The sequence below is a fragment of the Pseudomassariella vexata genome (assembly GCF_002105095.1).
Source record: "Pseudomassariella vexata strain CBS 129021 chromosome Unknown BCR38scaffold_1, whole genome shotgun sequence".
NCBI lineage: Eukaryota > Fungi > Ascomycota > Sordariomycetes > Amphisphaeriales > Pseudomassariaceae > Pseudomassariella > Pseudomassariella vexata.
In genome coordinates, this window is record NW_024467956.1 from 718,013 (window position 1) to 744,234 (window position 26,222).

The following is a 26,222-nucleotide window of genomic DNA, read 5'->3' on the forward strand; positions in this document are numbered from 1 at the left end:
TTGGCGGCACCGGTTTGTGATAGCGGAACGGTGAATCTCCCATCTCTGAATCTGCTACCGGAGACAATAAAAAATTACAGCTTGCCTTGTTTCTCGAGAATCTAGAGGTTGAGTTTTTCTTGGTTTTTTTCTGAATCGCAGAAGCTAACCTTACAGCTGGCGATGAGCATATGGGAAAACGGTGGAATGCTACAATTCTTGATGCGCTCCGGGTAGTAAAGTTCCCTTTAGAGAGATGCTTGTCACAGTAGAAATATTGCCAATATAGCCAGTCTCCGATATCGAACTTTGGTTTGATCGGAAATTGTCAGATACGCTGGCTTATGCAGCACCATGTACTAGTCCTCCCGATAATTATCCGATCTTGATACTATTCACCAAGTCTTCTCTATTCAACGCAGCTTCCAACACCAGAGAAACACGATGCATTGATAGACCGGAATTTCTCCTGAGCTCCTGACTCATCAATCCGTAGATTGAGGGCTATTGGCCATTTTCGCTGACAGTGTTGTTCAGGCTCACCGTAACACCCATTTCACGGACCTAGTATGTCCATGTACCGATTCCGACGCTAGTATCTTGAGTAATGGTGAACTAAACCGATCAGGTCACGGATCTTACCTGCGGAAGAACGTGTATCTATCCATGACAAGAACGCGCGCATCCCACATGCGGTGAAAGTCAGCACCCTGTATATTCGCAAGTGAAAGGAGTGTCGATGCGGGCAGGTATTGTTGGACCTTCAAGGCTACTCTGTCAAGACTGCCAAGTCAAAAGGAGAAAAGTAAAGCCGCAAACCGTACGAAGTATGGGTCAATATGGCCTCTACCCATTGAACCACACAAGTCCTGGCTGTGGGGCAGGCATCAGTCATTTCTGACTATATAAGGCCCTTATGGCCGCCCTTTGCTTCTCTCTGGACTCTCCAGAGATCATGACACTTTCAATACAAGACCATTTGCCCACAATCCAATAGGTATCTTGCGAGGGCACTGTTATCTGGCAACTCATCCTCTTTAGGTCTCATCTTAGTTGCGTCCATCATCGCGTTCAGCTAGGGATTAAGAATGGTTGCATGGCGGTTCTTCTGCGTCATCTGAAGCAGAGGTAGCAAGTGACGCACTGTCTGGCGTGTTCCAAGCCACCAGCAGGGAATGAATGGAGTGGAAGAGACATCATGACCTTCCTTCTTTTCTAGAAGGAGGACCAGATTAGGATCACAGAGGACGACTAAGGACAGGAGGGAGACGTAATGGCCCTCCTTTTGGAAAAAGTGGAGAGATCAGGTCATGATCACGGAAGACATAGTCAAGGCGGTGGCAAGGAACGAATGTAGTGCGGAAGATATGATAGCCTCCTTCTAGAAAAGAATAGAGACGAGGTTCCGATCACGGACGCCGTGGTCAAGGTGGCAGCAGGGAATGGGAGTCAAGACACAATGGCCCTCCTTCTCAGACACGGCGAGGAAGACATGAATACCAAATTCAATGAATCAATAGTCTTAGCGGCTGCTACTTTTGGTCAGCTTGGTATTTTGGATCTGATAAGCAGATATAATGGGCCGTCTCTACGGAAAGATGAGTGGTGTACTATCGCACGGCTTTATAATGCCGCGAAGTCTGGAGATGTCAAAATCCTGCAGCGACTGTTACTCTGTGGGTCGAGCCCTAACTTCGCAAAGACTAGAGCCGAGACACTATTATGGGTTGCTGCCGCTCGAGGGCATCGTAGGATTGTAGAGGTTCTGACACAAAGAGATGATGTCTGATCTCGACATAAATGAAAAGTCGATATCAAGTCGGCCACCGATAAATTGGCCGTCTGCTTATGGATATGAAGATACAGTGGAGCTCTTCATGAAGGCTGGTGCGGATCTAAAATCTGCAGGATGAGGATGGAAAACTGCTATTTCGATTGCGAGGAAAAATGGACATGAGGGGGTAGTTCGAATTTTAGAGAAGCCTGCTATGTGCACAAGAGGGGAGACTCTTATTGGAACTAGAAGGCAAATGGTTTCGTAGTGAAAGGGCATGATCTCTAGAGAGTCTTCTCGGAATTGAACAGTGGCCATAAGGGCCTTATATAGATAGAAATGGACAATATCCGTCTCATAGGCAGGACTTGTGTAGTACGATGGGTGGTGGCCACATTGGCCCATAACGTACGGTAAGTGGTCGGTCATATGTTCTTCCAATACTGGGAGTTTGGTGTAATGGCCTTGAAGTCCAACCACTGTAACATGATAGGAAGATCGTAAAAAGACTTGGATTCGCAATGAATACACAGAGCAGGAGCTGTTAGAATGTCTGGTTTGTTCAGGAGAAAATGGGTGATATCGGCTAGTTGTGTTTCAGATGCTACGATGGTGAAGAAAGTAGGTGCTGGAAATACCTATCTAGTCAAGTGAGAGAGTTCTCGCGCGCCCAGCGTAACGCTCCTCATCGTAAGTCCATACGTAAATGTCATGCCATCTACGCTAATAGCGGCCCTGAAGGTGCACCATTGTGTCCCAGACCTGGGAGACCTTATTATAGTATAGGTGGCCCGGATCACCCTCTCTGGATCAGTGACAGGCCCTAGCAACGATTTAATTCCATTTAGTAAATATATGGCTAGGCAAACCTTTTCCCGGCTGCGCGGACGACTTGGATGAGCGATTTGAGCCGTTTCCTTTATGAATTCGAGAGCTAAATTCAATAGGAGCAAACATATCTGATGCGTGCACCTAGGGGGGAGGATGCTATAATGCAGCAGTGCTCAACGTTATAGTATCTAATTGAATGAGATTCACCTAACCAGTGGGTCCCATACCTTTTTGTATCAATATCTCAAATTGTAAAATGCCCCGTAAGCGATCGTTTTTAACACGTGTGAGGTAAACCCTGAGTAAGATGCAAACAGAGATCTCAATTGCTAATTATAAACGTCACCGAAAATACTTACTGGGCTAGTTTTGGCCAATAATACCTAACCTTTACTGTCGAAAGTAATCCCATAATATAGTCTAAATAATAAGTCTACTCTGATTTTCTTATCAAGAAATCCAACCAAGGCAGTAGACGGCGAAATGATTCTACCTTCATAGACATTCACAATGGGAGCGTTTAGCACAACTACTCTATACATTGAGAGCTGTTGGTTAGGATAGAAATGGCAGTGGGAGAGGAGATTCAATCCCTTGGCACCGCCAGACAGCAGGCACAAAATCCATTCTCGGACTGCTTATTCTGGAGGTCTCCAGAGGAGTGACCCCCGATAGCACTATCCACATCCAATATTCTATACCTATAGTCATGCTAATCATTCAACTCCATTCAGTCCACTTGGTGAATGAAAAGGACGCTAGGCTAACCTCCTACGCAAGAGTTCTCAGAAATAATCACATTTATGAATTTGTACCGCGACTACTTGACTGCACTTAGGCAGAGTGTGACACAGGGCCATTAAGGACCAACGTAAGGAGGAACTCCTACTGTAATAACAGTAGACATTAGAACGCACATCAATCTCATCACATATGTCGGTAAAAAGACCTATGTGAGACAAGGCAATGAAGAGCGAAGTATCAGTTCAAAATTATGTTGACAAAGCACTAGAAAATCCCTAGATTTTCCACAGCAGCCCGAAGAACACGCATCACCGTCATCACTCCAGGTATTTATGTCTCATGTTACTGTAGCTGCAGATGTAGATACATAAATAACGGATACCAAGGCTATGGTTGTCAAAATCGACTCTCCTGACCATGGCGTCAAGGATGAAACCGATATTGGGAGATCTAGCCACTATTCTAAACCTAAAGTGAGTGAATATTGGTCTGCATCATTCCAAAAGAGACAAAACACAATGTTGGAGGATTATTTCAGGGAAGTCAAGGACGCAATTGAGGACGAAAACAAGAATAGGGGCTCTGATGATTGTTTCTTTCAATATATCCAGGCCTGTTTTGTATAATCTTAGCAATCTTCTACATCAAATTTCCTTGCGAAAAGCGCTTTTTTGAGCACATTGAGCCTTTTGCCAATCACTGAATTAATAAGTTCCGGGCTCCTTCCCTGTATCGACCATGTCAAAAATGTAACAAATAACCTTAACCGGTGTCAAAAACTTATCCAAGTAACAACTGGTCTTGCAGTTGGAATCTTCCATTTCTCTGGGTTGCTCTTGCCTCCTGGGTGAATATATACAAATCCTAACATATAGGGTAGGCGTGAGCACACGCGACTTTGTTTACATCTTTCTGTTACAAAGGATACAGGGCCTAATAATGCCTTCAATGGTAAATGGAAATAGCATAAGCAGAATACGACATGCACTGAATAATCACGCACATCATGTTTTGCTCCATGAGTCATCCATATCTCAACAGCGGAATAAGCAGCGGCCTCACCAGCTTCTTCCAACATTATTACATGGCTTTATTTGGAATCTCTCCCTTAGCCATTGCATCCTGAAGCTGCGACTCAAGTTTATCGGCCCATGCCTTCCCTTCGATTGCCGCTCTCCCAGAAGTTTCTCAACTGTATCATTTGGTATTCTCACAGTTCTATTACTCTTCCTCTTCACGATGCCTTCGCAAGCATCACCACTGGACCAGATCACCCTCATTGGCTCATTGAAAGCCAAGAAGGTACCCCACAAACTCGCCATTCTCCCCAACCTCCCGGACTACAGAACTTACAATATACGCCTCCCTTACAAACCTGCCATCATTGTCCTCCCAGAGAACGAATTCCACATACAGGCCGCTGTCCTCTGCGCATCCAAGCACGGCATCAAGGTTCAGGCCAAGTCAGGTGGCCACTCGTACGCCTCTTTTAGCAATGGCGGCGTCGATGGTGCTATGATGATCGACCTGCAGAATCTACAGAACATAAAACTCGACACCACGCTGGATATTGCGAAGGTCGGTGGTGGTGTACGTCTGGGTAACCTGGCGTTGGGCCTTTACGAGCAGGGAAAGACTGCTGTGTCTCATGGAACATGCGCTGGGGTGGGGATTGGCGGACATTTCACCCACGGCGGGTATGGCTTCTCTTCGCGGGCTTGGGGCCTGGCTATGGATCATATCGTCGGTTTGGACGTAGTCCTAGCCGATGGAAGTTTTGTTCGAGCGAACAAGGACAACAATCAAGACATTTACTGGGTGAGGTTCACTAGTTTTCTTTTCAGCTTTGAGAGATCATGCTAACCGAGTTGAATCCTCAGGGAATGCGCGGAGCCGCCGACTCTCTGGGAATAGTCGTCAATTTCTACCTGGAAACACACCAAGCCCCCGAAACGGTCGTCAACTGGCACTTCGATATCCCAGACGTCGCCAAAAGCCTCGAGGGCTACATCCTGGCCTTCGAACACGTGCAGAGCTTCTCACAAAACAGCTCCATTGTCGATAGAAATATAGGATTCGGCATGAACATCGGAGCGAGAGGCTTCTGTGTCTCAGGCACGTACTTCGGTACTATGGAGAAGTTCAACGCCGTCATTGTGCCAGAGCTGCTCCGAGGGCTGCCCAAGCCCGCCAGAACAGACATCAAGGAAACCGACTGGCTCACCTCGCTCAAGATGCTCAACAGCGGTAATTCCCTCAATATCACCAATCCGTACACAGAGCGCAGCAACTTCTTCGCCAAGAGCGTCACGGTACCCGAGCCGGGCATGTCGCGACAAGCGCTCGAGAGCTACTTGACTTACGTGCTAGAAAAGGGAGCGAATGCGCCAGTCCACTGGTTCGCCCTCGTCGATTTGTACGGTGGCGTGGACAGTCAGATCAATATCAAGGACGAAAAGTTCGCCGCTTTCCAGCACCGCGGCGATTTGTGGGTGGCTCAGCATTATGGCTACATCGATGATGAGGCCAATTTCCCGGACGAGGGGATCGAGTTCATCAATGGGCTGAACGAGGCCATGGTCAAGGGGCTACCGAAGTACGGTGCGTACGAAAACTATGTCGACCCCAGCTTGACCAGAAAGGAGGCGCATGAGCTTTACTATGGCCCGACAATCACGGAGAGACTGAAGGGTATCAAGGAGAAGATCGACCCAAGGAATATCTTTGCTAACCCGCAATCGATTTGAAACATATGGTGGTCTGTCGGGATGGTCCATTGAGGCCAAGGGATTGGCGCAACACCATCTGCCTCTATGATATCCGGGAGGCAACTGGTGCAGCACTCAGTGTCTATTCGGGTCATGCACTTGATCGGTTGTCAGAGCGATTATTTTCCGCGTGGTATCAGCATACCATATCCCTATCGAACGATGCATTATTTGTTTCGGCAGAGCGAGCGGAATGGGACTTTGACGAAGTTCTGGGGTTGTTGAAGGTAAACAAAGATCGCTCCGGTAGCTACAACTATTCCCCCACGTTGACTTACTTCACACATGTTGGTCCTTTATATGTGTCCGTCGGGTATAGGGGAACATGATAATGTCATGCTACCAATTTTGCGACATGAAATTCTTACATCTTTTGTTGAAACCATCTCTTTTCGAGTTCGGAAAGAAACTGAGATCTAGTTGGGATCATCAATGGCAATCCACCAAGGAAGCGTACCACGGAACAACCACAGCAAGCAATCGAATAGAAAAATAAAAGAATGGAGACTTTCAGAGACTTCCATTGCCCAGCTCTGACCCTGGGTGACTCGCCCTTTAGACGACTTCCTGGCGATCCAGAAACCCTTGAAGCCTACAAGGAAATCGAAGGTAGCCCGAACAGGTTAGATACAAGAGTTGAATGACAAGGACCACCTGGACAATCCTCATCAGGCGGCTATCAACATGTGGAACATGGTTGTGAACTGTCCGCTGATGTGACCGGGTGTACACTTAAGGAGGTGGCCCCGCTCGCGGGCCCTAACCGAGCTCAGACTCCCCAAGAGGCCTTTTGATACTATACGCCACTGGCGGTGCCTCCCGCTTCGCCGCCCTCAAGACAATAAAGTATTTTACAGTTAAGCGGAGGTGGCATAGGGAGGGATTTTCAGCAGACTCATTTTTCGTGCGCGTTATTAGTTCCGAGCAATACAACTTTTTGTTGCTATACACTAACATAGATGCATGGTTTGTGTAGACATTTGAGCATGCATAATCCACCATGACTTGGCAGGCCGAAACCCTGGCGCTCTTCGCAGGCGTCCGAGGTGTAATTGGTGATACGTGAGACTAACAACTCAAGTTATCAGCAACGGGTTATCCACTTCTTTCTGACTATGTCTTCATGCCTGGCCTCCTCTGGAGTCGGAGAAGGGGTCGTGGTGGTGTGGTTGAGTTCGAGAAAGAACTTCGATCTTGATCTGGTCGAACCCTGCAAACTCAACCAGATTGGTCTCATCAGGCCTCTTTTCACTAAGGCCAACCATTTCGCAAATTTTGCTTAGTAAGCTTCAACTGTAGTTCAAGTTAATAAAACAATCATACTATTGGATGCATGACTGATCTTCAAGTTCGTAGGTTGGGACTTCCAAGTTGGGGAACTTCTGGGGCGGTATCAACGGCAGAACTAGTGGAGAGTTTGTGACGCGTTACTTCCTTGTTACTCCTTCTCAAGTACAACACCAACATCCCAAAATAAGAACGGACGATCTTCCTGCGCCTGTAGTTTTTGATTGTTTACAATGTGTATCGAGGACCGCCAAGGCAGACTTAGCAAACAATATTATTTTGTCGAACCATGAATCGTTGGCATTGGCAACCATGGTGTCCTTTCCCGAGCTTCCCGAACCAGATCATGTTGTGCATCATGCACGTTTTGGACTTTACAGCGTTCTCATTGACAAGCTTCAGGATGATCTAAGTCGTGGCTCATACACGGCCGCATGAGTTCGTTGAGAAGTGGCCTTAACTGCTACATATGTTGGGCCTCGGAGGTCGGAAACACTTCCCTCGTCAAACGCCTACGCCGGAACTGAGCCCAACATTCGATCATGGCTTCAATATACAACCCAACAGAGCATCCTGACAGGACATGTTCATGAAATCACCGGTGCCCAGGGTGTTTTAAAACGGATGTATCAGCACAACCTCCCGAGTTTTCCTGCATCCGGAGGGAGACTATTCTTTTGAATATCATTTGAGGCCATTGCAGAGTCCCTTTATCGGTTTATGGCAGTTCTGTTGCAGCCGCTATCTGGCAGGTCCTCGACCGCCGAATGGATGCTCCCAACAGCATGGCGCGCAAGCTGGCTTTTCTCACTCTCACATGACTAACCAGCAACCCCAATGTGGAAAAATGGGACATTTTTACAGTGAAGCACGAGATTCTAATATCTTCGGTAACGCTATCTGGGCCATATGACCCCTTGAATCTCTTTTCCTGGCAGGCAGAATGTATTCAATCGGCATGTAACCCCATACCTATGTTTCCAACGTTATTGTCTGCGGCAAAGTGAATTCACGTAATGCGTATCTTCACACTGGGAACAGAAGCATGCTTGTCTCTCTTCTGATATTCCTAGCATAACTACAAGGTACAGCTTTGCTCGAAGCAACCCTGTCCCTTTTAATATCCATGTTCTCTTTGTTTGAAGGGCATCTTTCCATTGAATAGATCATGAAGTCTGAATCGCAAAAGCAAACGTGTCGGTGAAATAAATATTTATATTTGAACTATTTCAGATGCTCAAGTATATACGCAGAAGAGGACAATGCCCCCAGCATTTACTTCTTCCGTGACCTGGAACTGTGCACATTTCTCCTCAAGAAGCAGCGCAACAAACCAATTGATCCCAATCCTCAAGTAAAAGCAGGATTGGCGTTCTTGAAAAGCTGCTCAAAGTACGCCTCGAACCAAGTCCCCGCCTCAGGAGCCGGCTGCAGCGCATCCGACAGTCCACAATGGTAATCATACCGTGCAGCAGAAGTGTCACTTGTCCCATCACATTCACCACCCGGCTTAACCCAAACAAACGCATCCTCGAGCTCTAACCCCGTATTAGCCGTGGGCCGCATGCCAAACCCGGTCCCAATGACGTTGCACCAGTCACCCCATGCGAGCTGGCTCGTGGGCTGTTTCCCGCTACGTCCCGTGTCAGTGATGAAATGCACATCCGTCCATCCCGCGCTCTGCAGTGCTGGAGCAAGTGCGTTGACGTAGTGGATTTCGTCGTAGTTGGAATCACCCGCGGTATAAGACGGCGCCGAGGTCAGGTTCCACCCGTTGTAGTTCGCTACGTTGGTAGCGAGGCCGCGCAGAGAGGCAGGCGATGAGGCGTTCTTGTAGACTTGAGCGAAGAGGGACGCTGCGGGGGGCAGGTTTGCAGTCCAGCCTAGCCAGCCGGCGTGGCCGGCATCAAGATACATGGCGACGTTGGGGAGGTTCAACTGAGTCACGGCGTAGTTGGTGCACTCGAGGTAGGCGTCGTGGGCGTTGGCACATTTGCTGACGGCCATATTGGTGACGAGGTTGGCGAGACTGTCGGGCTCTAGAGATCAGGTTAGAACGAGTTGAGACTTTTGGGGTAATTTGCCAGACTAACCAATGACGAGCAGGATGCGAACATCGGAGTATTGCTTGATTAGAGCAACAATGGCGTCAATGTACTTCTTGTAGTTAGCCACGCCTCCGTTCGCGATGGAGTACTCTCCATTGGAGGCGGCGGCAGCACAGTCCCGGTCGGGAAGATCATAAACGACAAAGATGCCGGCATTTGGCGGATTGGCACCAGCCTTGTTGGCCGCACTAATATAAGCCAGCGTTGTTCCCATCAAGGCTATCTTGGAATATGTATCGAGCCACATGAAGCTGGGCACTTTGGCAACAGCTGCCGCTGCAGCACCAAGCGTGGGAACAGCATATGCAGTGACCTCGGAGGCATAGTAGGAGTTAGCCCACTGCTGAACACCGGAGAAGGGATTCCCGCTGTATGTTGCGGTTCCGCTGCCGACAGGAGCAGTGGTTGTGACTCGAGTCGACGTCGCCGAAACTGTTGTCGAGCGCGTTGTGGCCACAGTCGAAGACGTGCTCGACGATGCAGACCCTGGCGGATATTAGCTATACTTAATGTCACTGGTCAAGGCCCTGGGACGCACCAGGCAAACATTGGGAGTAATAATCATTGCCGATAACGCAGGTGCTTCCACTCGCGCAGCAGGTCGCACCCGCCCAACCAATGCCACCACATTGTCCACTATACTCGTGTTAGCTTGTTGATCTTGAAGCAGACGACAAGGCTCACTAAACAGCGGTGCAATCCGCACGTTTCTCGAGAGAGCCCTCGAGAGGTGCAGCTAGAGCGAAGGAGCTCAAGACAGCTAGGAGAATGGATTTCGTGGCCATTGTGACTCGCGTAAGGTAAACTTGGGGAAGATGGGCATTTCTTGCCCAAAAGTATGTCCTTGTCATCTGAGTTCACATCCTTCTTTGGGGTTATAGTTCTTTTATCCTCCTCAAGCGCTCCACTTAACATATCTGGCCCCGGAACGACGGGATCCCCAAGCCTATCTGGTTGTTATCTCACGGTCCAGACCATTAAGGCCTCAGGTTCTTCAACACCCTAGTTGTCACGTTCTTCGGTGGCATGTTTCCGTCCAGTCAAACACCACTTGAGCCATGAATTCCAATGGACAAGTCAATATCGGAGCGCGGTCCGAGTCTGGCGGCAGTACTGGAGTATTGGGACCCCGGAGAGGCGCATCGTGAACTCACGAGACGATGGCTTCGAATAGGCCATGGAAGAGAAAAGTCGCTAGTCATATCGTAGTATTACGCAATGTGTAGTCTGTCTGAGCGCCGTGAATAAGTCCGCCAATACTGTGCCAAGGAGGCTTGCTTGATGCAACCACGACCAAGAGCAGCTGAACTGATATCCGGAATCCGACGTCGCAATTTCGGAGGCCACGCTCCTTGTTGTCCCTGAATGGGCAAACTGCATGGTGAGGGGGAGTTGGGGGAACACTGTGGGGGCAACAGAGCTGGCGGAGCAAATCCTGCCTTTCCGGGAGGTGACACGCAAATGGTTCGCGACGCTCAATCCTGATTTAATGCCAATATTGCCGACAAGAAAGGAATCATAGAGCGGTCTAGATTCGCGAATGCGGTCTGTGGAACACGGGGCTCCGCTCATAACGCGGCATGACATACTTGTTCTGCAGGCCGGGGAATTTTGGAGATTTCGGAGTCCGGAACAGGAGATATATGAGCCCATCACTAGATCTCCTGCAACGTGGGACGATCAATAAAAAGATTGCTTGGCAGCATGATGCTTCCCTGGAAATTAGTAATGATCCTGGGCTAAGCATATTGCAACATTGTCAGTCTGTATTCAAATATTATTATTATTTTATGATTAAATACGCCGTAGGCTCGAAGCCCCCGGTACCTCTACAAGTGCTCCCGTATGTCAAACCGTGCCCTAATGGCTGGACTAAATACATACGCTGCTACGTAGATTCGCTCTATTAGCGACTGCGTTACGTCCACCACAATACTATGTTAGTTCTCACCCTACTAACAAAGTCCCCCTGAGAAGATCGATATTATCCGGGCCTAAGCGCTATCCGGCCAGTCCTGAGTAGCCACCTTGTGATAGTCCCGCTGACTACTGGTTTCCCCGTCGCCGTTGCCAGGTCTCTACGTGTATGCAGCGGCCATGGTGCGATAGTGGTCCGTAGGCGCTCTCTCGATTCTTCCAGCAGGCCGCAAAAGAGGATTACGTGCTCTGCCGTCTCGGGGGCCTCTCCACAGCGGCATAACGGCGAGTACACACCGAAGGCTCCTATCTTAAATAAGAAAACTGATAGTCCTATTTTTCCGGTCCTGATCTGGCATAGGGTAGACGCCTCCGGTCGGTTTAGGTCTGAGTACTTGCCCTGTTTCGGCATTCGCATCGAGGGGCCCTCCTGCTCCTCGGCGATAGCGCGTCGCTGGCGGTCGTGTTGTGCTGCCCCGGAGAGCCATCTCTTCTCCCAGTGGTCTAGGAGGGCGGCCGGGACTTCCTTCGCCTTGCCTATCCACTCGGAGCCCCTAGCCTCCTTCTCTATCGTGTACCCCGCTGGTCTGAGCGATTGTGACGCCCGCTTCCGTCTCGCCGGCGTGTCCTGTCGGAGTATGTGTGACGCTCTCGCGCTCGCGCTTCGAAGCAGGCTCCTTTTGCCGTTATTCCGTAGCCGTTCTTCAAATTTCGCCGCCCGGGCACTGAGATATAGGTCTAGTGGCGGGATAGCTGCCTCTATTTCTAGGTGTCGGACCGGTGTCGCTTTGTAGGCGCCACAGACTATTCGGAGGCACTCATTCTGTATCCCGACTAGGCTCTTAGCTGGTCCCGCTGGTTCCTCGCTTATAGTGTGCCACGCAGCCGCCCCGAAGGCGATCGCGCTGCGAATATTCAAATATAAACTATCGACCAATTTCTTCAGCGACCAACAGATCTCGAGGCCGTCGTTATACGACATCTTCAGCATCTTTGTACATCGTCGTACTCGTACAAAGTGCATCAATGGATAAGGAGGTATCTGAATAAGTTTCACTACGAGGACCACAAAATCTGGAGGTGCTGAAAAGATTGACTGATGGGTTGTAGTCGAATACAAACTGAAGATGTAGAACGTGCTTGGTGCTTCCAGTGTCTTGGGGGAGATTTCTACAAACAGCAAGGTGTGTTGCCCTCTTCTACGGAGACAGGTAAAACCTTCTCCGTTTGCGCGCCTGTTCTGTTAATTACAGCCAGAAACAACCATTTGCTCAGGCTTTCCCCATTCTATTGGTCGTATGACTCTCTGCGTAGCCAGCCAGTTATTGCATGACCGTAATCCCCTCTGGGTTGGCATCGCAGAACCCTCCGAAACCTGCTGGATCAATACTTTCTGATGGCACTAGATCTAATTCAGAATAGTGAAAGTGCGCACCTCCAAGGCTGTCGTGCAGAATATTGATGACCTCTTGGAGGAAGAAGGCCCAACTCGCGCTTTGCAGCAAGCCAATCCTGACTTGCGGCGAGTTTGGAAAAAAGTTCAGACGTGAGAAGATACCTCAAACAATTCTATTGGCTAATTCATGCTCGTTGTATGTGCGAGTAACCAGAATGCGGCCATTACTTATGGGTGCAGCGAAACTATCCGTCATTCCCTGTTGAATGTGAGGCAGCGCCGCTACGTCCATTCATTGGTGCAAGAGCTATCTATGATGGTACGTCGTCGCCTTAAATATGGCAGGCTGACGTGACTTTGCAGTTCCAATGGTACTTTTGAGAAGCTAGAGAGGTCAAATTAAATAAGAATATATTGATAAGAGCACTAAGAGGCAAAGGACGAGGTTCGCCGTGGAAGAAGCCTGAGCCTGGTCAAAATGAAGCAAGTTGCTGCGTTAATGATGAAGAAGTACTGAGTGGTAGCCGCTTGGGCACTTCAACATGTAGTTCACCGGTCGCACGTCAGATACTGCCGATATTTAGCCGACCGGGGCCTTGACCTTGCTGGTTGATTGTCAGGAGTACTTTATAATGAACTGATTGCCCGTCCATCAAACAACAAATCGGGACCAGCCATCTTTCTACCGGGACAGCGTCCTGGTCTCGACAAGATACGAAGATGCTGTCGGGGATTCTGATATTCAACCAGAAGGGCGAGAACCTGATCTTCCGGGCCTTCCGCAACGACTGTCGGCCCCGTCTCGCCGACGTCTTTCGCATCCAGGTCATCTCGAACCCTCAAGTCCGTTCGCCCATCTTGACTCTGGGCAGCACCACTTTCAGCCATGTCAAGCACGAGAACATATATCTGGTAGCCATCACCAAGAGCAATGCCAATGCCGCGCTGGTCTTCGAGTTCCTCTACCGGCTGATCCAGCTGGGACGGGGTTACTTTGGGAAGTTCGACGAGGAGGCAGTTAAGAACAACTTTGTGCTGGTTTACGAGCTTCTGGATGGTATGTTTGGTGCCCGTCTGTATAGTACTAGGGACAATGCTCACCTATTCGTCCTCCAGAAATCATCGACTTCGGGTACCCCCAGAACACCGAGACCGACACGCTGAAGATGTACATTACTACTGAGGGCGTCAAATCCGAGCGCGCAGCCGAAGACTCGGCCAAGATCACCATGCAAGCAACCGGTGCGCTTTCATGGCGGAAAGCAGATGTCAAATACCGCAAGAACGAGGCTTTCGTAGATGTCATTGAGGACGTCAACCTCTTGATGTCGGCTACAGGCACCGTTCTTCGCGCTGACGTTACCGGTCAGATCATAATGCGCGCCTATCTGTCCGGCACCCCCGAATGCAAATTCGGGCTCAACGACCGGCTCCTGCTCGACCATGACGGCCTGCAGTCACTGCCCAGCGGCAACAGATTGGGCACAAAAGCCACCAAAGCTGCTGCGGGCAGCGTGACTCTCGAGGACTGCCAGTTCCATCAGTGCGTCAAACTAGGGAAATTCGACAGCGACCGCATCATCAGCTTCGTACCCCCCGACGGTGAATTCGAGCTGATGCGCTACCGAGCCACTGAAAACGTCAACTTACCATTCAAGGTTCACGCCATCGTTAATGAAGTTGGCAAGACCAAAGTGGAATACAGCATTGGTGTCAAGGCAAACTTCGGGAGCAAGTTGTTTGCGACGAACGTTGTCGTGCGCATCCCCACGCCGCTCAACACAGCCCGCATCACGGAACGCTGCACCCAGGGAAAGGCCAAGTATGAGCCCAGTGAGAACATTATTGTGTGGAAGATTGGGCGGTTCACGGGGCAGAGCGAATATGTCCTCAGTGCTGAGGCTGAGTTGACGAGCATGACAAACCAGAAGACTTGGTCGAGGCCTCCTCTGAGCCTGAACTTCAGTCTGCTCATGTTTACAAGTTCGGGGCTGTTGGTGAGGTACTTGAAGGTCTTCGAGAAGAGCAATTACTCCAGTGTGAAGTGGGTGAGATACATGACTCGAGCAGGCTCATATGAGATCAGGTGAGTGTCCCACTGTATGCGACAACCCCGTAGGCATACACTGACCAACGTAATACAGGTTCTGAGCGAATGCAAGCAGGCACAAGTCTAGTAAGGGAGACAGAACATATGTACTGGAGTGGGATCTCCATCCAAGGTTGAGGACACTCTTGATGGCGAGAGCAACCTGTGATGTCGCGCTGCGTAGAACCAGGCAGTTTACGACAGAAGCGCTACAAGCTCCATCCCGCAACCTGGGCGGGAGTAAAGGGTCTATGTCAACTCGTCGCACATGACAATTGACAGCGCCTATTGTGTTGGACCATTAGTCTGCACGCCGATCTGGCCGCCGATGCTTGATAATATATCAGCCACCATTCGCTACTGCGCAAAGGCCCTGACGCATGGCAACGAGGGCATGATCGGATATGCAAAACACGCAATCTCGTCCAATGTCTCGGGGTCAATTGCATGCAACATTGCCTCGGTAGGTCATCTGCGGGTTATGTCGCATATGATGTAAGACCCAGCAGTATTGTGGGGCAAGTGCGCTGCTGGTCAAGGCTTGTGTTGTGTGATGAACACGATCACTAATACCGGCATCACGTACTTGTCATCATCAAACATAACCGTATATAGTGTATAAACAGTCATTTCAAGTGAGCTGACTCACTGCTGTTCCGCGAACAGCGCCAACCCGATGTGTAAGAGAGAGTCCCATCTGCAGGGCCAAAACCCATTAATCTAAATCAAGTCCTCATGTGTGAACCATGGCCGCCGATTCCCTGTCTTCGACGCTAGTGGCAAGCGCCGCTGCGATAGAAGAGCATGACTGGACTGCCATGGCGCGGGATTTCGATATAGTCTTTGACGGTAAGCCATATCTACAGAAGCCGATGCCTATGAATGCCTGCGATATCCCTTTCCGGCAGACGGTCCGCTTGTAGCTAGGTACAGACATATGCCCAGGTTCATCTCCAGTAAGAAGCGTATAATCATTCGATGAGAGTCTACTATTTCAGTAACACATAGCCACTTTCTCTCTAATAACCCACTGTCATCAACGATACTGCATTTCTATTGACTCTACGATGATCATAAAACGCAATAGGCTATGTCATCCTGCAGCACCAGTTCTCCAAGCACGCACAGACTTTCTCGCTGTCTACCTGCGCCTTGACATGTCTACTCCACGACATCGCGGTCACATCTTCCAACCTGAGGGCTAACCGGAAAAAATCACCTGCCTAGGCCAACTGATCCAGCTCGCCACCATCTACGATAACATAGGCGAGCGATCGGAATTAGTCAACCAGCAGACACGGGACGGGCTCGTGGCTGCGTTCCCCCGCAAAGGATGGAACTCGTGTTTGACGGCTACGATTAGGGAGGAGAACTGGTTGAAGCCTTGGGCGCACACTACCGCTTTGGAGGAGGAGGAATTTCCCGACGGGTGGGAAAGGGGGTGGAAAGTAATCTTCTATCGGTTATAGCGACTTTAATAAACGTCGTCTAACACCGGAATTCTCAGCGCTTGAATATAGCCTTCTACGATTAGAATCCCTTAAAACAAGCCTGTTAGCGCTAGAACAACATATTAGTGTATACTTAAACTAGCTGTAATAAGCTCTTATCGACAGTAACTTGCAGCTAAATCTAGCCGTACTCCTTTTCACGGATATTAAAGTGCTAATGGACCGCTTTGGGGGTAAAGGAGTTACAATGAAGGTTTTCCTGCTTACGGTCCTTCTTATTTTTGATTTCGGGGTGCCATTTAATTAACCTGTTCAGCTAAGCTTTCCGTAATTCGTCGATATCCCCCCACTGCTCAAGAAGTGCAGAACCACAAGCTCACACTTAGCTATACATTAACATACAGCCTAGAGACTCCTACCTGAGGATCTAGGCGATAATATTATTAATAAATACGCCGTAGGCTCGAAGCCCCCGGTACCTCTACAAGTGCTCCCGTATGTCAAACCGTGCCCTAATGGCTGGACTAAATACATACGCTGCTACGTAGATTCGCTCTATTAGCGACTGCGTTACGTCCACCACAATACTATGTTAGTTCTCACCCTACTAACAAAGTCCCCCTGAGAAGATCGATATTATCCGGGCCTAAGCGCTATCCGGCCAGTCCTGAGTAGCCACCTTGTGATAGTCCCGCTGACTACTGGTTTCCCCGTCGCCGTTGCCAGGTCTCTACGTGTATGCAGCGGCCATGGTGCGATAGTGGTCCGTAGGCGCTCTCTCGATTCTTCCAGCAGGCCGCAAAAGAGGATTACGTGCTCTGCCGTCTCGGGGGCCTCTCCACAGCGGCATAACGGCGAGTACACACCGAAGGCTCCTATCTTAAATAAGAAAACTGATAGTCCTATTTTTCCGGTCCTGATCTGGCATAGGGTAGACGCCTCCGGTCGGTTTAGGTCTGAGTACTTGCCCTGTTTCGGCATTCGCATCGAGGGGCCCTCCTGCTCCTCGGCGATAGCGCGTCGCTGGCGGTCGTGTTGTGCTGCCCCGGAGAGCCATCTCTTCTCCCAGTGGTCTAGGAGGGCGGCCGGGACTTCCTTCGCCTTGCCTATCCACTCGGAGCCCCTAGCCTCCTTCTCTATCGTGTACCCCGCTGGTCTGAGCGATTGTGACGCCCGCTTCCGTCTCGCCGGCGTGTCCTGTCGGAGTATGTGTGACGCTCTCGCGCTCGCGCTTCGAAGCAGGCTCCTTTTGCCGTTATTCCGTAGCCGTTCTTCAAATTTCGCCGCCCGGGCACTGAAATATAGGTCTAGTGGCGGGATAGCTGCCTCTATTTCTAGGTGTCGGACCGGTGTCGCTTTGTAGGTGCCACAGACTATTCGGAGGCACTCATTCTGTATCCCGACTAGGCTCTTAGCTGGTCCCGCTGGTTCCTCGCTTATAGTGTGCCACGCAGCCGCCCCGAAGGCGATCGCGCTGCGAATAACCGACGTGTACAGTAGTCTCGCCCGTATGAGATCGCAGCCCCACGCCATGTTCACTAGCTTTGTTAGGGCTAGCTTCTGAGTCGCCATTTTTGATTTAACCCGTTCGATATGGGCGTGCCACGTTAATTTGCGGTCAAACCAGACCCCTAGGAACCTTGCCGAGACCTTCGGCGTTACTGTAGCGTTTCCAAGACGGATACTCTGCGGGGAGTGGTCTCGGGTTCTAGTGAAGTGCATCAGCTCACTCTTGTCCGGAGCGAACTCCATCCCGTGCCTGGCAGCCCACCGTTGGCACGTAGCCCAAGCGTCCTCTAGTCGGCGGCAGGTCGTGCCCGTGTCTGTGCTCACGCTAAGTAGGTTCGTATCGTCCGCGAACCCTACGACTAAGAGTAGGGGGTGTTTCTCCGCTAGTTCCTCATATAGCGTCGAGATATATAGGATAAATAGTATCGGGGAGAGTGGCGACCCCTGGGGGACGCCAGCTCGTAGAGGGATCAGCTCTGACTCCTTACCGTCGAACCGGAGGCGTACTGTCCTATCCTCTACGAAGCTGTGTACCCTTTCCTGAACCCACTCCGGGTAGCCCTTCCGGGCTAGTATAGAAATCAAACGCCTGTGGTTAACTGTGTCGAACGCCCCCTTAATATCAAGTTGTAGTAGTGTGGCGATCCCTCCGCGCCTCCAAGCTGTATAGGTTACGTCTTCGACTATACGTATCGCTAATTCGGTGGACCGCCCCAGTGCATATATAATAACATCCACAGAAGAAGTATCGTGACCAGATCTAATGTGAAAACTGCGTTTCGCGGCTTACGGTAATTGGCACTGTCGATTTAGGGGCCCATTTCACCTCGAAATATTGCGGAGTAGTATAACCCATTGGGCTTTCTGTGTAATGGCTTAGTCCACGTGTAAATAGCTTTGATTGTGGCCGAGAAACGTACAACGTATCCCACAAGCAAGTTGGCCACTTTTTCTTGGCACCGTATGAATAACTTCAATAACTTAACTAAACTAAAAAATAATAATTCAAACTAATCGGAATCCTCTTCCTCGTACGTATCTTTATCATTCTCACAAGTACAAGCATTATGTCCGGGCTCTCCGCAGACCCTACAGCGCCGTCGGCGTGGTTCTGCCGGTCTCGTACGACGACGACTTACACGTATATCATCCTGTAGCTGCTGTTCAATATCCCGTTGAGACTGTAAGTCCTGAGCGTCTCGTAAAATAAGAGATCCTCCATCTTGTAGCTGTCGATTTTTAGTCCTTCGACGACGGCTTAGCTCTTGATTGGCCTTCCGAAGTGTAGTAACCTCATCCTCAAGTAAAACTAACCGATGTATAACAGCCATCGCACCACGTGAAAATTGGTCAATAGCCGTAAGTATTGTCGTCGGGGAGCTATTCTGATGTTGTACGATTCTGTTTTTAACGTATTCAGACTGGGATTGCGCCTCGGTTGGGTTATTTGGAGTCTTTGATTCCCAGATTCAGGGGGCGCCAGACGAGCTCCCAGGAGGTGTAGGCGTATGTAGCTTAATATCCAGCTGTGAAATCACATATTCCGGGTCGTACGGAATAAGTCCTGTCCCCCTGAAACCTGCCTAGATATTCGACTTAGTTATAGTCGTACGATACGCCCTATAGAATGCCGAAAAGAAATCCTCCTTCGAGATATGGGTTATATGCGCCCGTATTAGGTCTTCAATTTCTTTGCCGTACGACCTTTTCAAAGCCCTAAAACAGCCTACATCGAGAGGCTGGAGCTTATGTGACGAATGAGCAGGCATACTAAGTGTAATAATAGTATGCTCTTTGCAATATAGCTCGAAGTCAGTCGAGTGGTGGCTCTCATGCCCGTCGAGGATAAGAAGACGATAAACACCCTTCGTACGATCCTTCGTATAGCGATCAAAGTGCTGAATCCAGTCTACGCCTCGCTCATTTGTTGTCCAACCGTTTTTGGTTACAGCGATTACCCAATCGGACGGGAATGGGCTATTCTCGTACCAGGATAAGAGGTGGTTTTGACCCGCGACAATAATATACGGCGGGATAGCCCAGCCGGACTAATTAATACCCTGGATTACTGTAGCCCATTCTCGATTGCCTTGTTGGACTGTACGAGGCCTTCCGCGTCGTTCGGCACTTGTAACTACCATCTCGGATGAAATTAAGCCCATCGCGAACCCTATCTCGTCGAAGTTATAGATATCCGCCTCTTGGATACCATATTTCGCAATTGTATTTCGTACGAGCGTAAACCACGCGCGATACGCGTCAGGATCTTTGCAACAGGCTCGTTGGTAGTCGATTCTTCGATTAAAACGCGTCCGAAGGTCTGGTTGTCGTCGTACGAAGTTCGAGGCCCAGTTGACGCCGACGCGTCCAGCGCCACGGTCACGGAGCAGTCGGTAGCCATAGCTTCAACACCATGGAGCCGGGGAGGAAATGATGGCAAATCTAGGTCAAGTATGTATTGTACGGCCGCTAACTCTTCTGATTCCGTAAGCTTATGACTAGATTGTCGAGTATCGCGTCGAGATAGTAGTCCGCGTTTTCGGTTAGCTAGAGTTGTACGAGGGACATTGTAGAGTTGGGCAGCGCGTCGGATGCTTAATTCGGGTTTCTATTGAAGCGCCTGACACGCTAGAATCATGTCGCTTTCTTTCCAATTCGATCCCATCTTGGTATGTGTAAAGATGTTAATTAAAAGGTTGTTCGTACGGTGCCAAGAAAAAGTGGCCAACTTGCTTGTGGGGTACTTATATATTTGCCTTGCCACTCCATTTATGTAGTGGGGCATAATATTCTTTACTATAACACTCGAAGTGGTTAGAATCCCCTGCGCTCATGGCTTCAACGGTGGTCTAATAGCCAGTTTATCCCTACGTTTGCAACTTTACTACTCTGGAATAGCGTGTCAGTCCGCATGATTCCACTCGATCTGCGATTTTTCAGCTATCCATCCACTGGACACCATCTGGACATATAGTATGAACGCTTGATCTTGTTGAAATACTGGAACTACATTATGAAATGATAAGTATAGAACAAGCTATGCCGACTTCTAATCTTTGAAGTATATTGTCGCGATTGAAGCCCATATACACAATCGATAATATTGCATCATATCATCGGAAATGCCATACCGTGAAAAGGTTTCAAATAGTAGAACAGACTCACCCACTTTAGCTACGCATGAGACGGTCTTTTGTATAAGTGGAGGAATACGTCATGCCCGGAAACAAACATCATCTCATAAGTCTACACGTCCGATCCCGCGTTGCACGGTAATCAGCAGATACCAGTTACGTAAGTCCACTGCAATTCCTGTAAACCCCGACAGTAGAGCTTGGGGCCTGAACGGGGTTTTCAAGGTTGACAAACCTGGTGCTGGAACTAGACGAGCTCCGCTCATGCACTAGTGGCAATAAGGAGACCCAATAGAGCGCCAAGCTCGAGCTCCTCGGCACGTCACTAGGTGGCCGGCTTGCAGTTTTCGAGGTAGTTACATCATGGACTGCCCGCTGTGAAAGCTCATCTGCATTAGCTGCGGCTGTTACTCTCCTTGAGCTCCCCGCGTCCCGCATAAGAAGGCACATTTCTTGGCAGGATAGACCTAGAACATACACACGTCACTTGGCATTCTCACTAGTACCATTCTCAGAAACTCCAGTTGACTGCATCTACATTTTCGATATACTATTACTCCTTGACATCAATTACTAAAAACAACTGCCAAAATGGTTCACCAACACGGCGACGAGCACCACATTCCTAACGAGCACAAGCGTCACCGGTCGGTCTCCCTGTGCTACCACCTCATGCATCCCATGCTGACCCTAATAAAAGACCTGGTGCATGGCTCCCCGCCGACCATCGAGTTCAGCACGAATGGCTCGGCCGCCAGGTCGAACATGTCGACAAGCACGGCGCCAAGGACCTCATCCCCGTCCTGCAGGAGTTCAAAGAGCTTATCGAGGGCAACACACGCATCTACATGTACTTTACGGAGATGTGGGAGGAAGTGCCGCGAAGGGCGCCATACGACAAGGACCCTACAGGCAAGCGGCAGATTCGCAACTACAAGCACATGCTGAACATGCTCAATCATGTGTTCACCAAGGCGCCGGAATGGACTGATGCCGCGGCCGGTGTGGGTATGGTGGGTGTCCCTATGGTTGCCATCTTTGATTATGCTATGGGTACTCCTAGGTGAGTTGGAACTGCACTCATGGAAGTCGATGAGAAGTTACTGACTCGGATGTAGTGGACATGCTGCGTTTTTGGACCCGGATGTCAACAAGATGCTGAAGAAGGTGTTGAACGAATGGGGCAAGTACCTGAAGGTAAGCATAACTTATTTTTACATCCAAAGCGAAGAAACCAATTGACCTGGTTTGACAGTCACCTGAGTCGGCACATGTGCTGGGTCACGACAGCGAGGGCTGGTTCGGCGACAGTGCCACCAAGGACATCATGTCCGTGGCCAATGCACCCCTCAAGACCTCCCACAAATTCGAAGACATGTTCGTGTGTGACCCGCAAGCCAAGCACTACGGCTACAAGTCATGGGATGGTGCGTTGTTTTTCTTGAAGCTTACTCGAATGGTTTTTTCTTGCCTGCACACAGCTAACACGGCATATCAGACTTTTTTACCCGCCCCCTCCGCGAAGGCGCCCGCCCCGTCGCCTCGTCCGAAGACGACAGCATCATCGCCAATGCCTGCGAATCTAAAGTGTACAATGTGGAGCGCGACTGCAAGCTCCGCGACCGCTTCTGGATCAAAGGCCAGCCCTACTCCGTCCTCGACATGCTCGGCCACGACGCCCTGGCGCACAAATTCTCCGGCGCCACCATCTACCAGGCCTTCCTTTCCGCGCTCTCCTACCACCGCTGGCACACTCCCGTCTCGGGCAAGATCGTCCGCGCCTTCGTCCGCGATGGCACTTATTTCAGCGAGCCCCTCTTCGAAGCGGGCATTGATGCCGCTGGACAGAAGGATGGCGATATTGATGTCAAATCTATTAGTGATGCGCAGGGGTACTTGACGGCGCTGGCGACGCGCGCGGTTATTTTCATTGAGGCGGATAATAAGGATATTGGGCTGATGGCGTTCATTGGGGTTGGGATGGATGAGGTTAGCACGTGTGAGATAACGGTTAAGGAGGGGGATCATATCAAGAAGGGTGATGAGTTGGGTATGTTCCACTTTGGTGGGTCATCGCATTGTTTGTTGTTTAGGAAGGGGGTTAAGGTCGATGGGTTCCCTGATGTAGGGAGGGCGGATAATGTGCCGGTTCGGAGCCAAGTTGCGGTCGTGAAGAGTGGTTAAGTGCCCACAAGTAGGACGGCTCAATGATGGTCAAGCTTTAAGAAAAGACATATGTCAGGGGTCGAAGGCTCGAGTGCGATTTGCGTTCATCTTCTACCACCCGAATCAGGTCTTCCAAACTTGGGCGGCCGAGAAACACTCAGAATTTCAAGAGCCGTGCCTTTTCTTCGATTCCTAGCTACGGGGAAAGGTTTATACGATAATTCCAAACTTGCACATGTATGTTTCAAGTAGTCAGGGGACCTGGAGGCTTACAGGTGCCCGTCACATCAGAGGTTACATATCCATGTAGTCTGCGAGGCGAGTCTGAAGTGTACTACGCCAGTATACCTGCGACAACATTGAGGATTGGCGAATCAATTCCTTGGAATTCGGATGTCCGACCAACATCTCCTGCGCTCTCCACGGAGGGGGCATTTGCTAGTTGTCCTTGACGAGTGACACAGACAAACAAGGACGCAAAATTTACCGTTTTTCAATCTTGGGAAGGCGGCTGTCCAATCAGAAATGGAATGAGAAACGATGTCTATGAATCTCCTGAAAGCAGGCCTGATACCGGGCGCATTTACCCCGGGGGAAACACATCCTTGCATGGTGAGTTGGCTGCATCCATTCTCCACAGGGTAATATTGGCTTCTGAGACTGAACAGGACATGGATTGATAAGTTTTCTGGAAGGATAGAGTTCTATATGAGCTGTGCTCCAATCTAATCAAGCGGGAACACTCCCAAACGCTCTGTTGGCAGCACCAGCATGCAAAAGCGTGACGATCTGCCAGACCTGTTTGTGGCAAATGCGGACTTCATCGGTTGCGTTACCAAGTTGAATGCCAATCCCATGATTCCGGCTCCGGGACCCAACGTCATCCGCGAAGGAACCGACGGAAACCCATGCATAAGCCCGAGTTTTTGGTTGCCTCACGCCGGCGCAGACTGCCCGGAGCCATCGCCCCCATACGACAGTGAAGAACGCGGCGCCAATAACGGTAATGGCAGCGGGAGCATAGCTCCACCAGGCAGACTTCTTACATCAACAGCAGCCACTATTGGAAGCGCTCCCCTATCAGACACGACGGCGCTCCTTGCATCAACAACCCCTAATGTTGGAGGAAATGGAGCGAAGAGCTATATGGGAGCATCGGCTACCTCCGACACTATTTTTATCCCTAGTGGCACAGCGTCATCAGGCACTGGTTCTACTGGGGAGAGTGAGCAAGGCAGTGTGTGTTCTGACGAAGGGGCAGTTGAATGCATGAAAAGAACAAAATGCCAGCAATGTGTTTCGGGGAAATGGACATAGGTATGTCGTCTGGGAGACTTTGCTCTAAATACCATGCCTCTAGCCAGGGGTAACCTAGATGAAGAGATTCCTGAAAAGGCTCGGTCACCTTTTCCAAGTGCGGGACTCGACCCGTCGTCCTCGTTAGAGGCGTACACGAGTCAGCGCATCCGTATTTGACATTGGTATCAAAGTGTTTCATGTCAAAGTATCACCATGGCAATAACAAGGTGTTATGTGATTATAATTTGACTATATTTTAGATATTTGACCTATTTGTTATCGCTAATTATTTCCCAACTCACTATTTCCTTCTATTTCGCTATATTCTCGGCTATAGCAGTATCGTAAGCCTCCTAGACAGCCGAAATGTTGACGGTCAAACTCAAGTGCAATCTTAGTATACTCAAATACCACAGTTATCTACGTGCCCTTTGATCCGTTCGCCAAAATGTAGAATATACCGTAATGCACAAACATATGTCTAATATGAGGCGGTGAAAATTACATCCAGAGGACAAAGCGAGCAACAATGGAATAGAAATTGCTTACAAGCTTAAAATATGTGTCTGGGCTTCTGGATACCAATTAATCTAGTACGAGCCGCGCATACCCAGAGTGCAGTATAGTCCCCTCAACACCTTCTCTGAGGTCCTACCTTCATATAGGACAGTAGTAGCTCGTTTAATCTGAGCATCCCGCTTTAAAGTGGTAAGCCCCTAAACGATAGACACTGATTACGACTTCGCACAGGACTTGCTTTACATTTCTCCATTATCTGTGACGAGGTTTCAGTGTCACGCTCTACACTGTGCTCACGATAGGACAAATTTTCGTGCTAAGCTCCGGACTAAGGCATCGAGTTTGACTCATTTTGGTTCTGTTCATCGCCTCGTGCCTCTAAATTTTGGCCGAGTACATAGTATGTTGACTCAATCTGACGACGCAACTGCAACTGCAGGCAGTTTGAAAAACTCTTCACTCTAGTTGTCGCAAGGTTTAATGCAAGCTTGAGCATCCACTGAACAACAGAATAAGGTCTTTCGAGATCAGAACACGCTAATTATCTCTTCCTGTGGGGAACTTAATGGCCTAGATATTCAAAGAGAAATACTATGGCTGATGGAAATGCTTTTTCTATGAGGATGATGTACAGTAGAGTGGCTTTGGATGGAAGGTTCGCGGCTGTCACAGAAGGGTCAGAAGGCGATGTTACGATGTATGTTGAGCTTAGCCCGGGTTGGAACTCCTGTGGCGGAGACTCTTTCAGTGGAATGAGTGCCCGAGGAGAGCCACGAGGTGATTCTGAGCTGAATTGCGAGTTTGGGCTGGATTGAGACTCTGCTGGCAGTTCGGTCAATGGAGGACTTGCTGGGTTAAATGTCGTATTTGGCGTGAACTAGGAGTCTCGCGGCCGCTTCTCTCTAGATCGAATATCTGCTTTAGTATTGCCTTCGCTGAAGCTACTTTGTGACATTAGTCTATTATTCCTCCTTTAGACTTGAAGGATCGAAAGATATTCAATCCGTCGACCGCGCAGGAATACCCTCGACTCCCAAACGCGAGACCGATCTAGGGTCCTCAACACGCCAGCCTCGGAAGGCCGTTTCTCCAAACGTCTCAGATATACAATGTAAAATGGGAAAGTGAAAACACAAGAAACGGCAGAATTGGATAGAAACCAAACTTAATGAAGAGGGGCTTAAAATACAAAAGAATAAACACCTTGCTGGTCCAGAAAAGTTGGCCCGGGCAACCAGAAAGTTATGCGAG

At 49.5% G+C, this 26,222-nt stretch overlaps 8 protein-coding genes across 8 annotated transcripts; 7 read left to right on the forward strand and 1 right to left on the reverse strand.

The window, feature by feature from the left end:
• Positions 1 to 1,438: 1,438 nt before the first annotated feature.
• BCR38DRAFT_404206 (uncharacterized protein) lies at positions 1,439 to 1,768 on the forward strand (the record flags this gene model as incomplete). The annotated part of the gene is made up of 1 exon (XM_040857822.1): positions 1,439 to 1,768. The coding sequence occupies one exon, from the start codon at positions 1,439 to 1,441 to the stop codon at positions 1,766 to 1,768; it is 330 nt and encodes a 109-aa protein (XP_040720668.1).
• A 2,674-nt stretch (positions 1,769 to 4,442) lies between these two features.
• On the forward strand, positions 4,443 to 6,075 carry BCR38DRAFT_462358 (uncharacterized protein; the record flags this gene model as incomplete). The annotated part of the gene is made up of 2 exons (XM_040862619.1): positions 4,443 to 5,146; positions 5,209 to 6,075. The coding sequence occupies exons 1-2, from the start codon at positions 4,568 to 4,570 to the stop codon at positions 6,073 to 6,075; spliced, it is 1,446 nt and encodes a 481-aa protein (XP_040720669.1). The 5' UTR covers positions 4,443 to 4,567.
• A 2,539-nt stretch (positions 6,076 to 8,614) lies between these two features.
• BCR38DRAFT_415871 (1, 4-beta cellobiohydrolase) lies at positions 8,615 to 9,941 on the reverse strand. Its single transcript, XM_040859059.1, has 2 exons — positions 9,477 to 9,941; positions 8,615 to 9,422 (listed from the first exon to the last, which is right to left on the reverse strand). The coding sequence occupies exons 1-2, from the start codon at positions 9,736 to 9,738 to the stop codon at positions 8,734 to 8,736; spliced, it is 951 nt and encodes a 316-aa protein (XP_040720670.1). The 5' UTR covers positions 9,739 to 9,941; the 3' UTR covers positions 8,615 to 8,733.
• Positions 9,942 to 13,524: 3,583 nt separating this feature from the next.
• On the forward strand, positions 13,525 to 14,955 carry BCR38DRAFT_404209 (putative clathrin-associated adaptor complex medium chain; the record flags this gene model as incomplete). The annotated part of the gene is made up of 3 exons (XM_040857823.1): positions 13,525 to 13,861; positions 13,921 to 14,890; positions 14,949 to 14,955. 3 exons carry the CDS (start codon positions 13,525 to 13,527, stop codon positions 14,953 to 14,955), a joined length of 1,314 nt encoding a protein of 437 aa, XP_040720671.1.
• A 672-nt stretch (positions 14,956 to 15,627) lies between these two features.
• On the forward strand, positions 15,628 to 16,299 carry BCR38DRAFT_491994 (uncharacterized protein). The gene is made up of 2 exons (XM_040864686.1): positions 15,628 to 15,890; positions 15,981 to 16,299. Exon 1 carries the CDS (start codon positions 15,640 to 15,642, stop codon positions 15,814 to 15,816), a length of 177 nt encoding a protein of 58 aa, XP_040720672.1. The 5' UTR covers positions 15,628 to 15,639; the 3' UTR covers positions 15,817 to 15,890; positions 15,981 to 16,299.
• Positions 16,108 to 16,362, forward strand: BCR38DRAFT_330099 (uncharacterized protein; the record flags this gene model as incomplete). The annotated part of the gene is made up of 1 exon (XM_040854930.1): positions 16,108 to 16,362. A coding segment is annotated over one exon (255 nt), but the record flags the coding sequence as incomplete, so codon positions are not given.
• A 5,007-nt stretch (positions 16,363 to 21,369) lies between these two features.
• On the forward strand, positions 21,370 to 23,556 carry BCR38DRAFT_415898 (Phophatidylserine decarboxylase-domain-containing protein). Its single transcript, XM_040859060.1, has 5 exons — positions 21,370 to 21,634; positions 21,688 to 22,050; positions 22,106 to 22,184; positions 22,243 to 22,414; positions 22,486 to 23,556. Exons 1-5 carry the CDS (start codon positions 21,579 to 21,581, stop codon positions 23,169 to 23,171), a joined length of 1,356 nt encoding a protein of 451 aa, XP_040720674.1. The 5' UTR covers positions 21,370 to 21,578; the 3' UTR covers positions 23,172 to 23,556.
• A 368-nt stretch (positions 23,557 to 23,924) lies between these two features.
• On the forward strand, positions 23,925 to 24,629 carry BCR38DRAFT_404211 (uncharacterized protein; the record flags this gene model as incomplete). Its single annotated transcript, XM_040857824.1, has 2 exons — positions 23,925 to 24,390; positions 24,514 to 24,629. The coding sequence occupies 2 exons, from the start codon at positions 23,925 to 23,927 to the stop codon at positions 24,627 to 24,629; spliced, it is 582 nt and encodes a 193-aa protein (XP_040720675.1).
• Between the last annotated feature and the right edge of the window lie 1,593 nt (positions 24,630 to 26,222).

Coding starts and splice junctions, on each gene's coding strand:
- BCR38DRAFT_415871 (XM_040859059.1), bottom strand. CDS start 9,738: ATGTGGCTCGATACATATTCCAAGATAGCCTTGATGGGAACAACGCTG. Junction 9,423..9,476: donor TCGCATCCTGCTCGTCATTG/GTTAGTCTGGCA, acceptor CCTGATCTCTAG/AGCCCGACAGTCTCGCCAAC.
- BCR38DRAFT_491994 (XM_040864686.1), top strand. CDS start 15,640: ATGGCCGCCGATTCCCTGTCTTCGACGCTAGTGGCAAGCGCCGCTGCG.
- BCR38DRAFT_415898 (XM_040859060.1), top strand. CDS start 21,579: ATGGTTCACCAACACGGCGACGAGCACCACATTCCTAACGAGCACAAG. Junction 21,635..21,687: donor AACGAGCACAAGCGTCACCG/GTCGGTCTCCCT, acceptor CCCTAATAAAAG/ACCTGGTGCATGGCTCCCCG. Junction 22,051..22,105: donor TATGCTATGGGTACTCCTAG/GTGAGTTGGAAC, acceptor ACTCGGATGTAG/TGGACATGCTGCGTTTTTGG.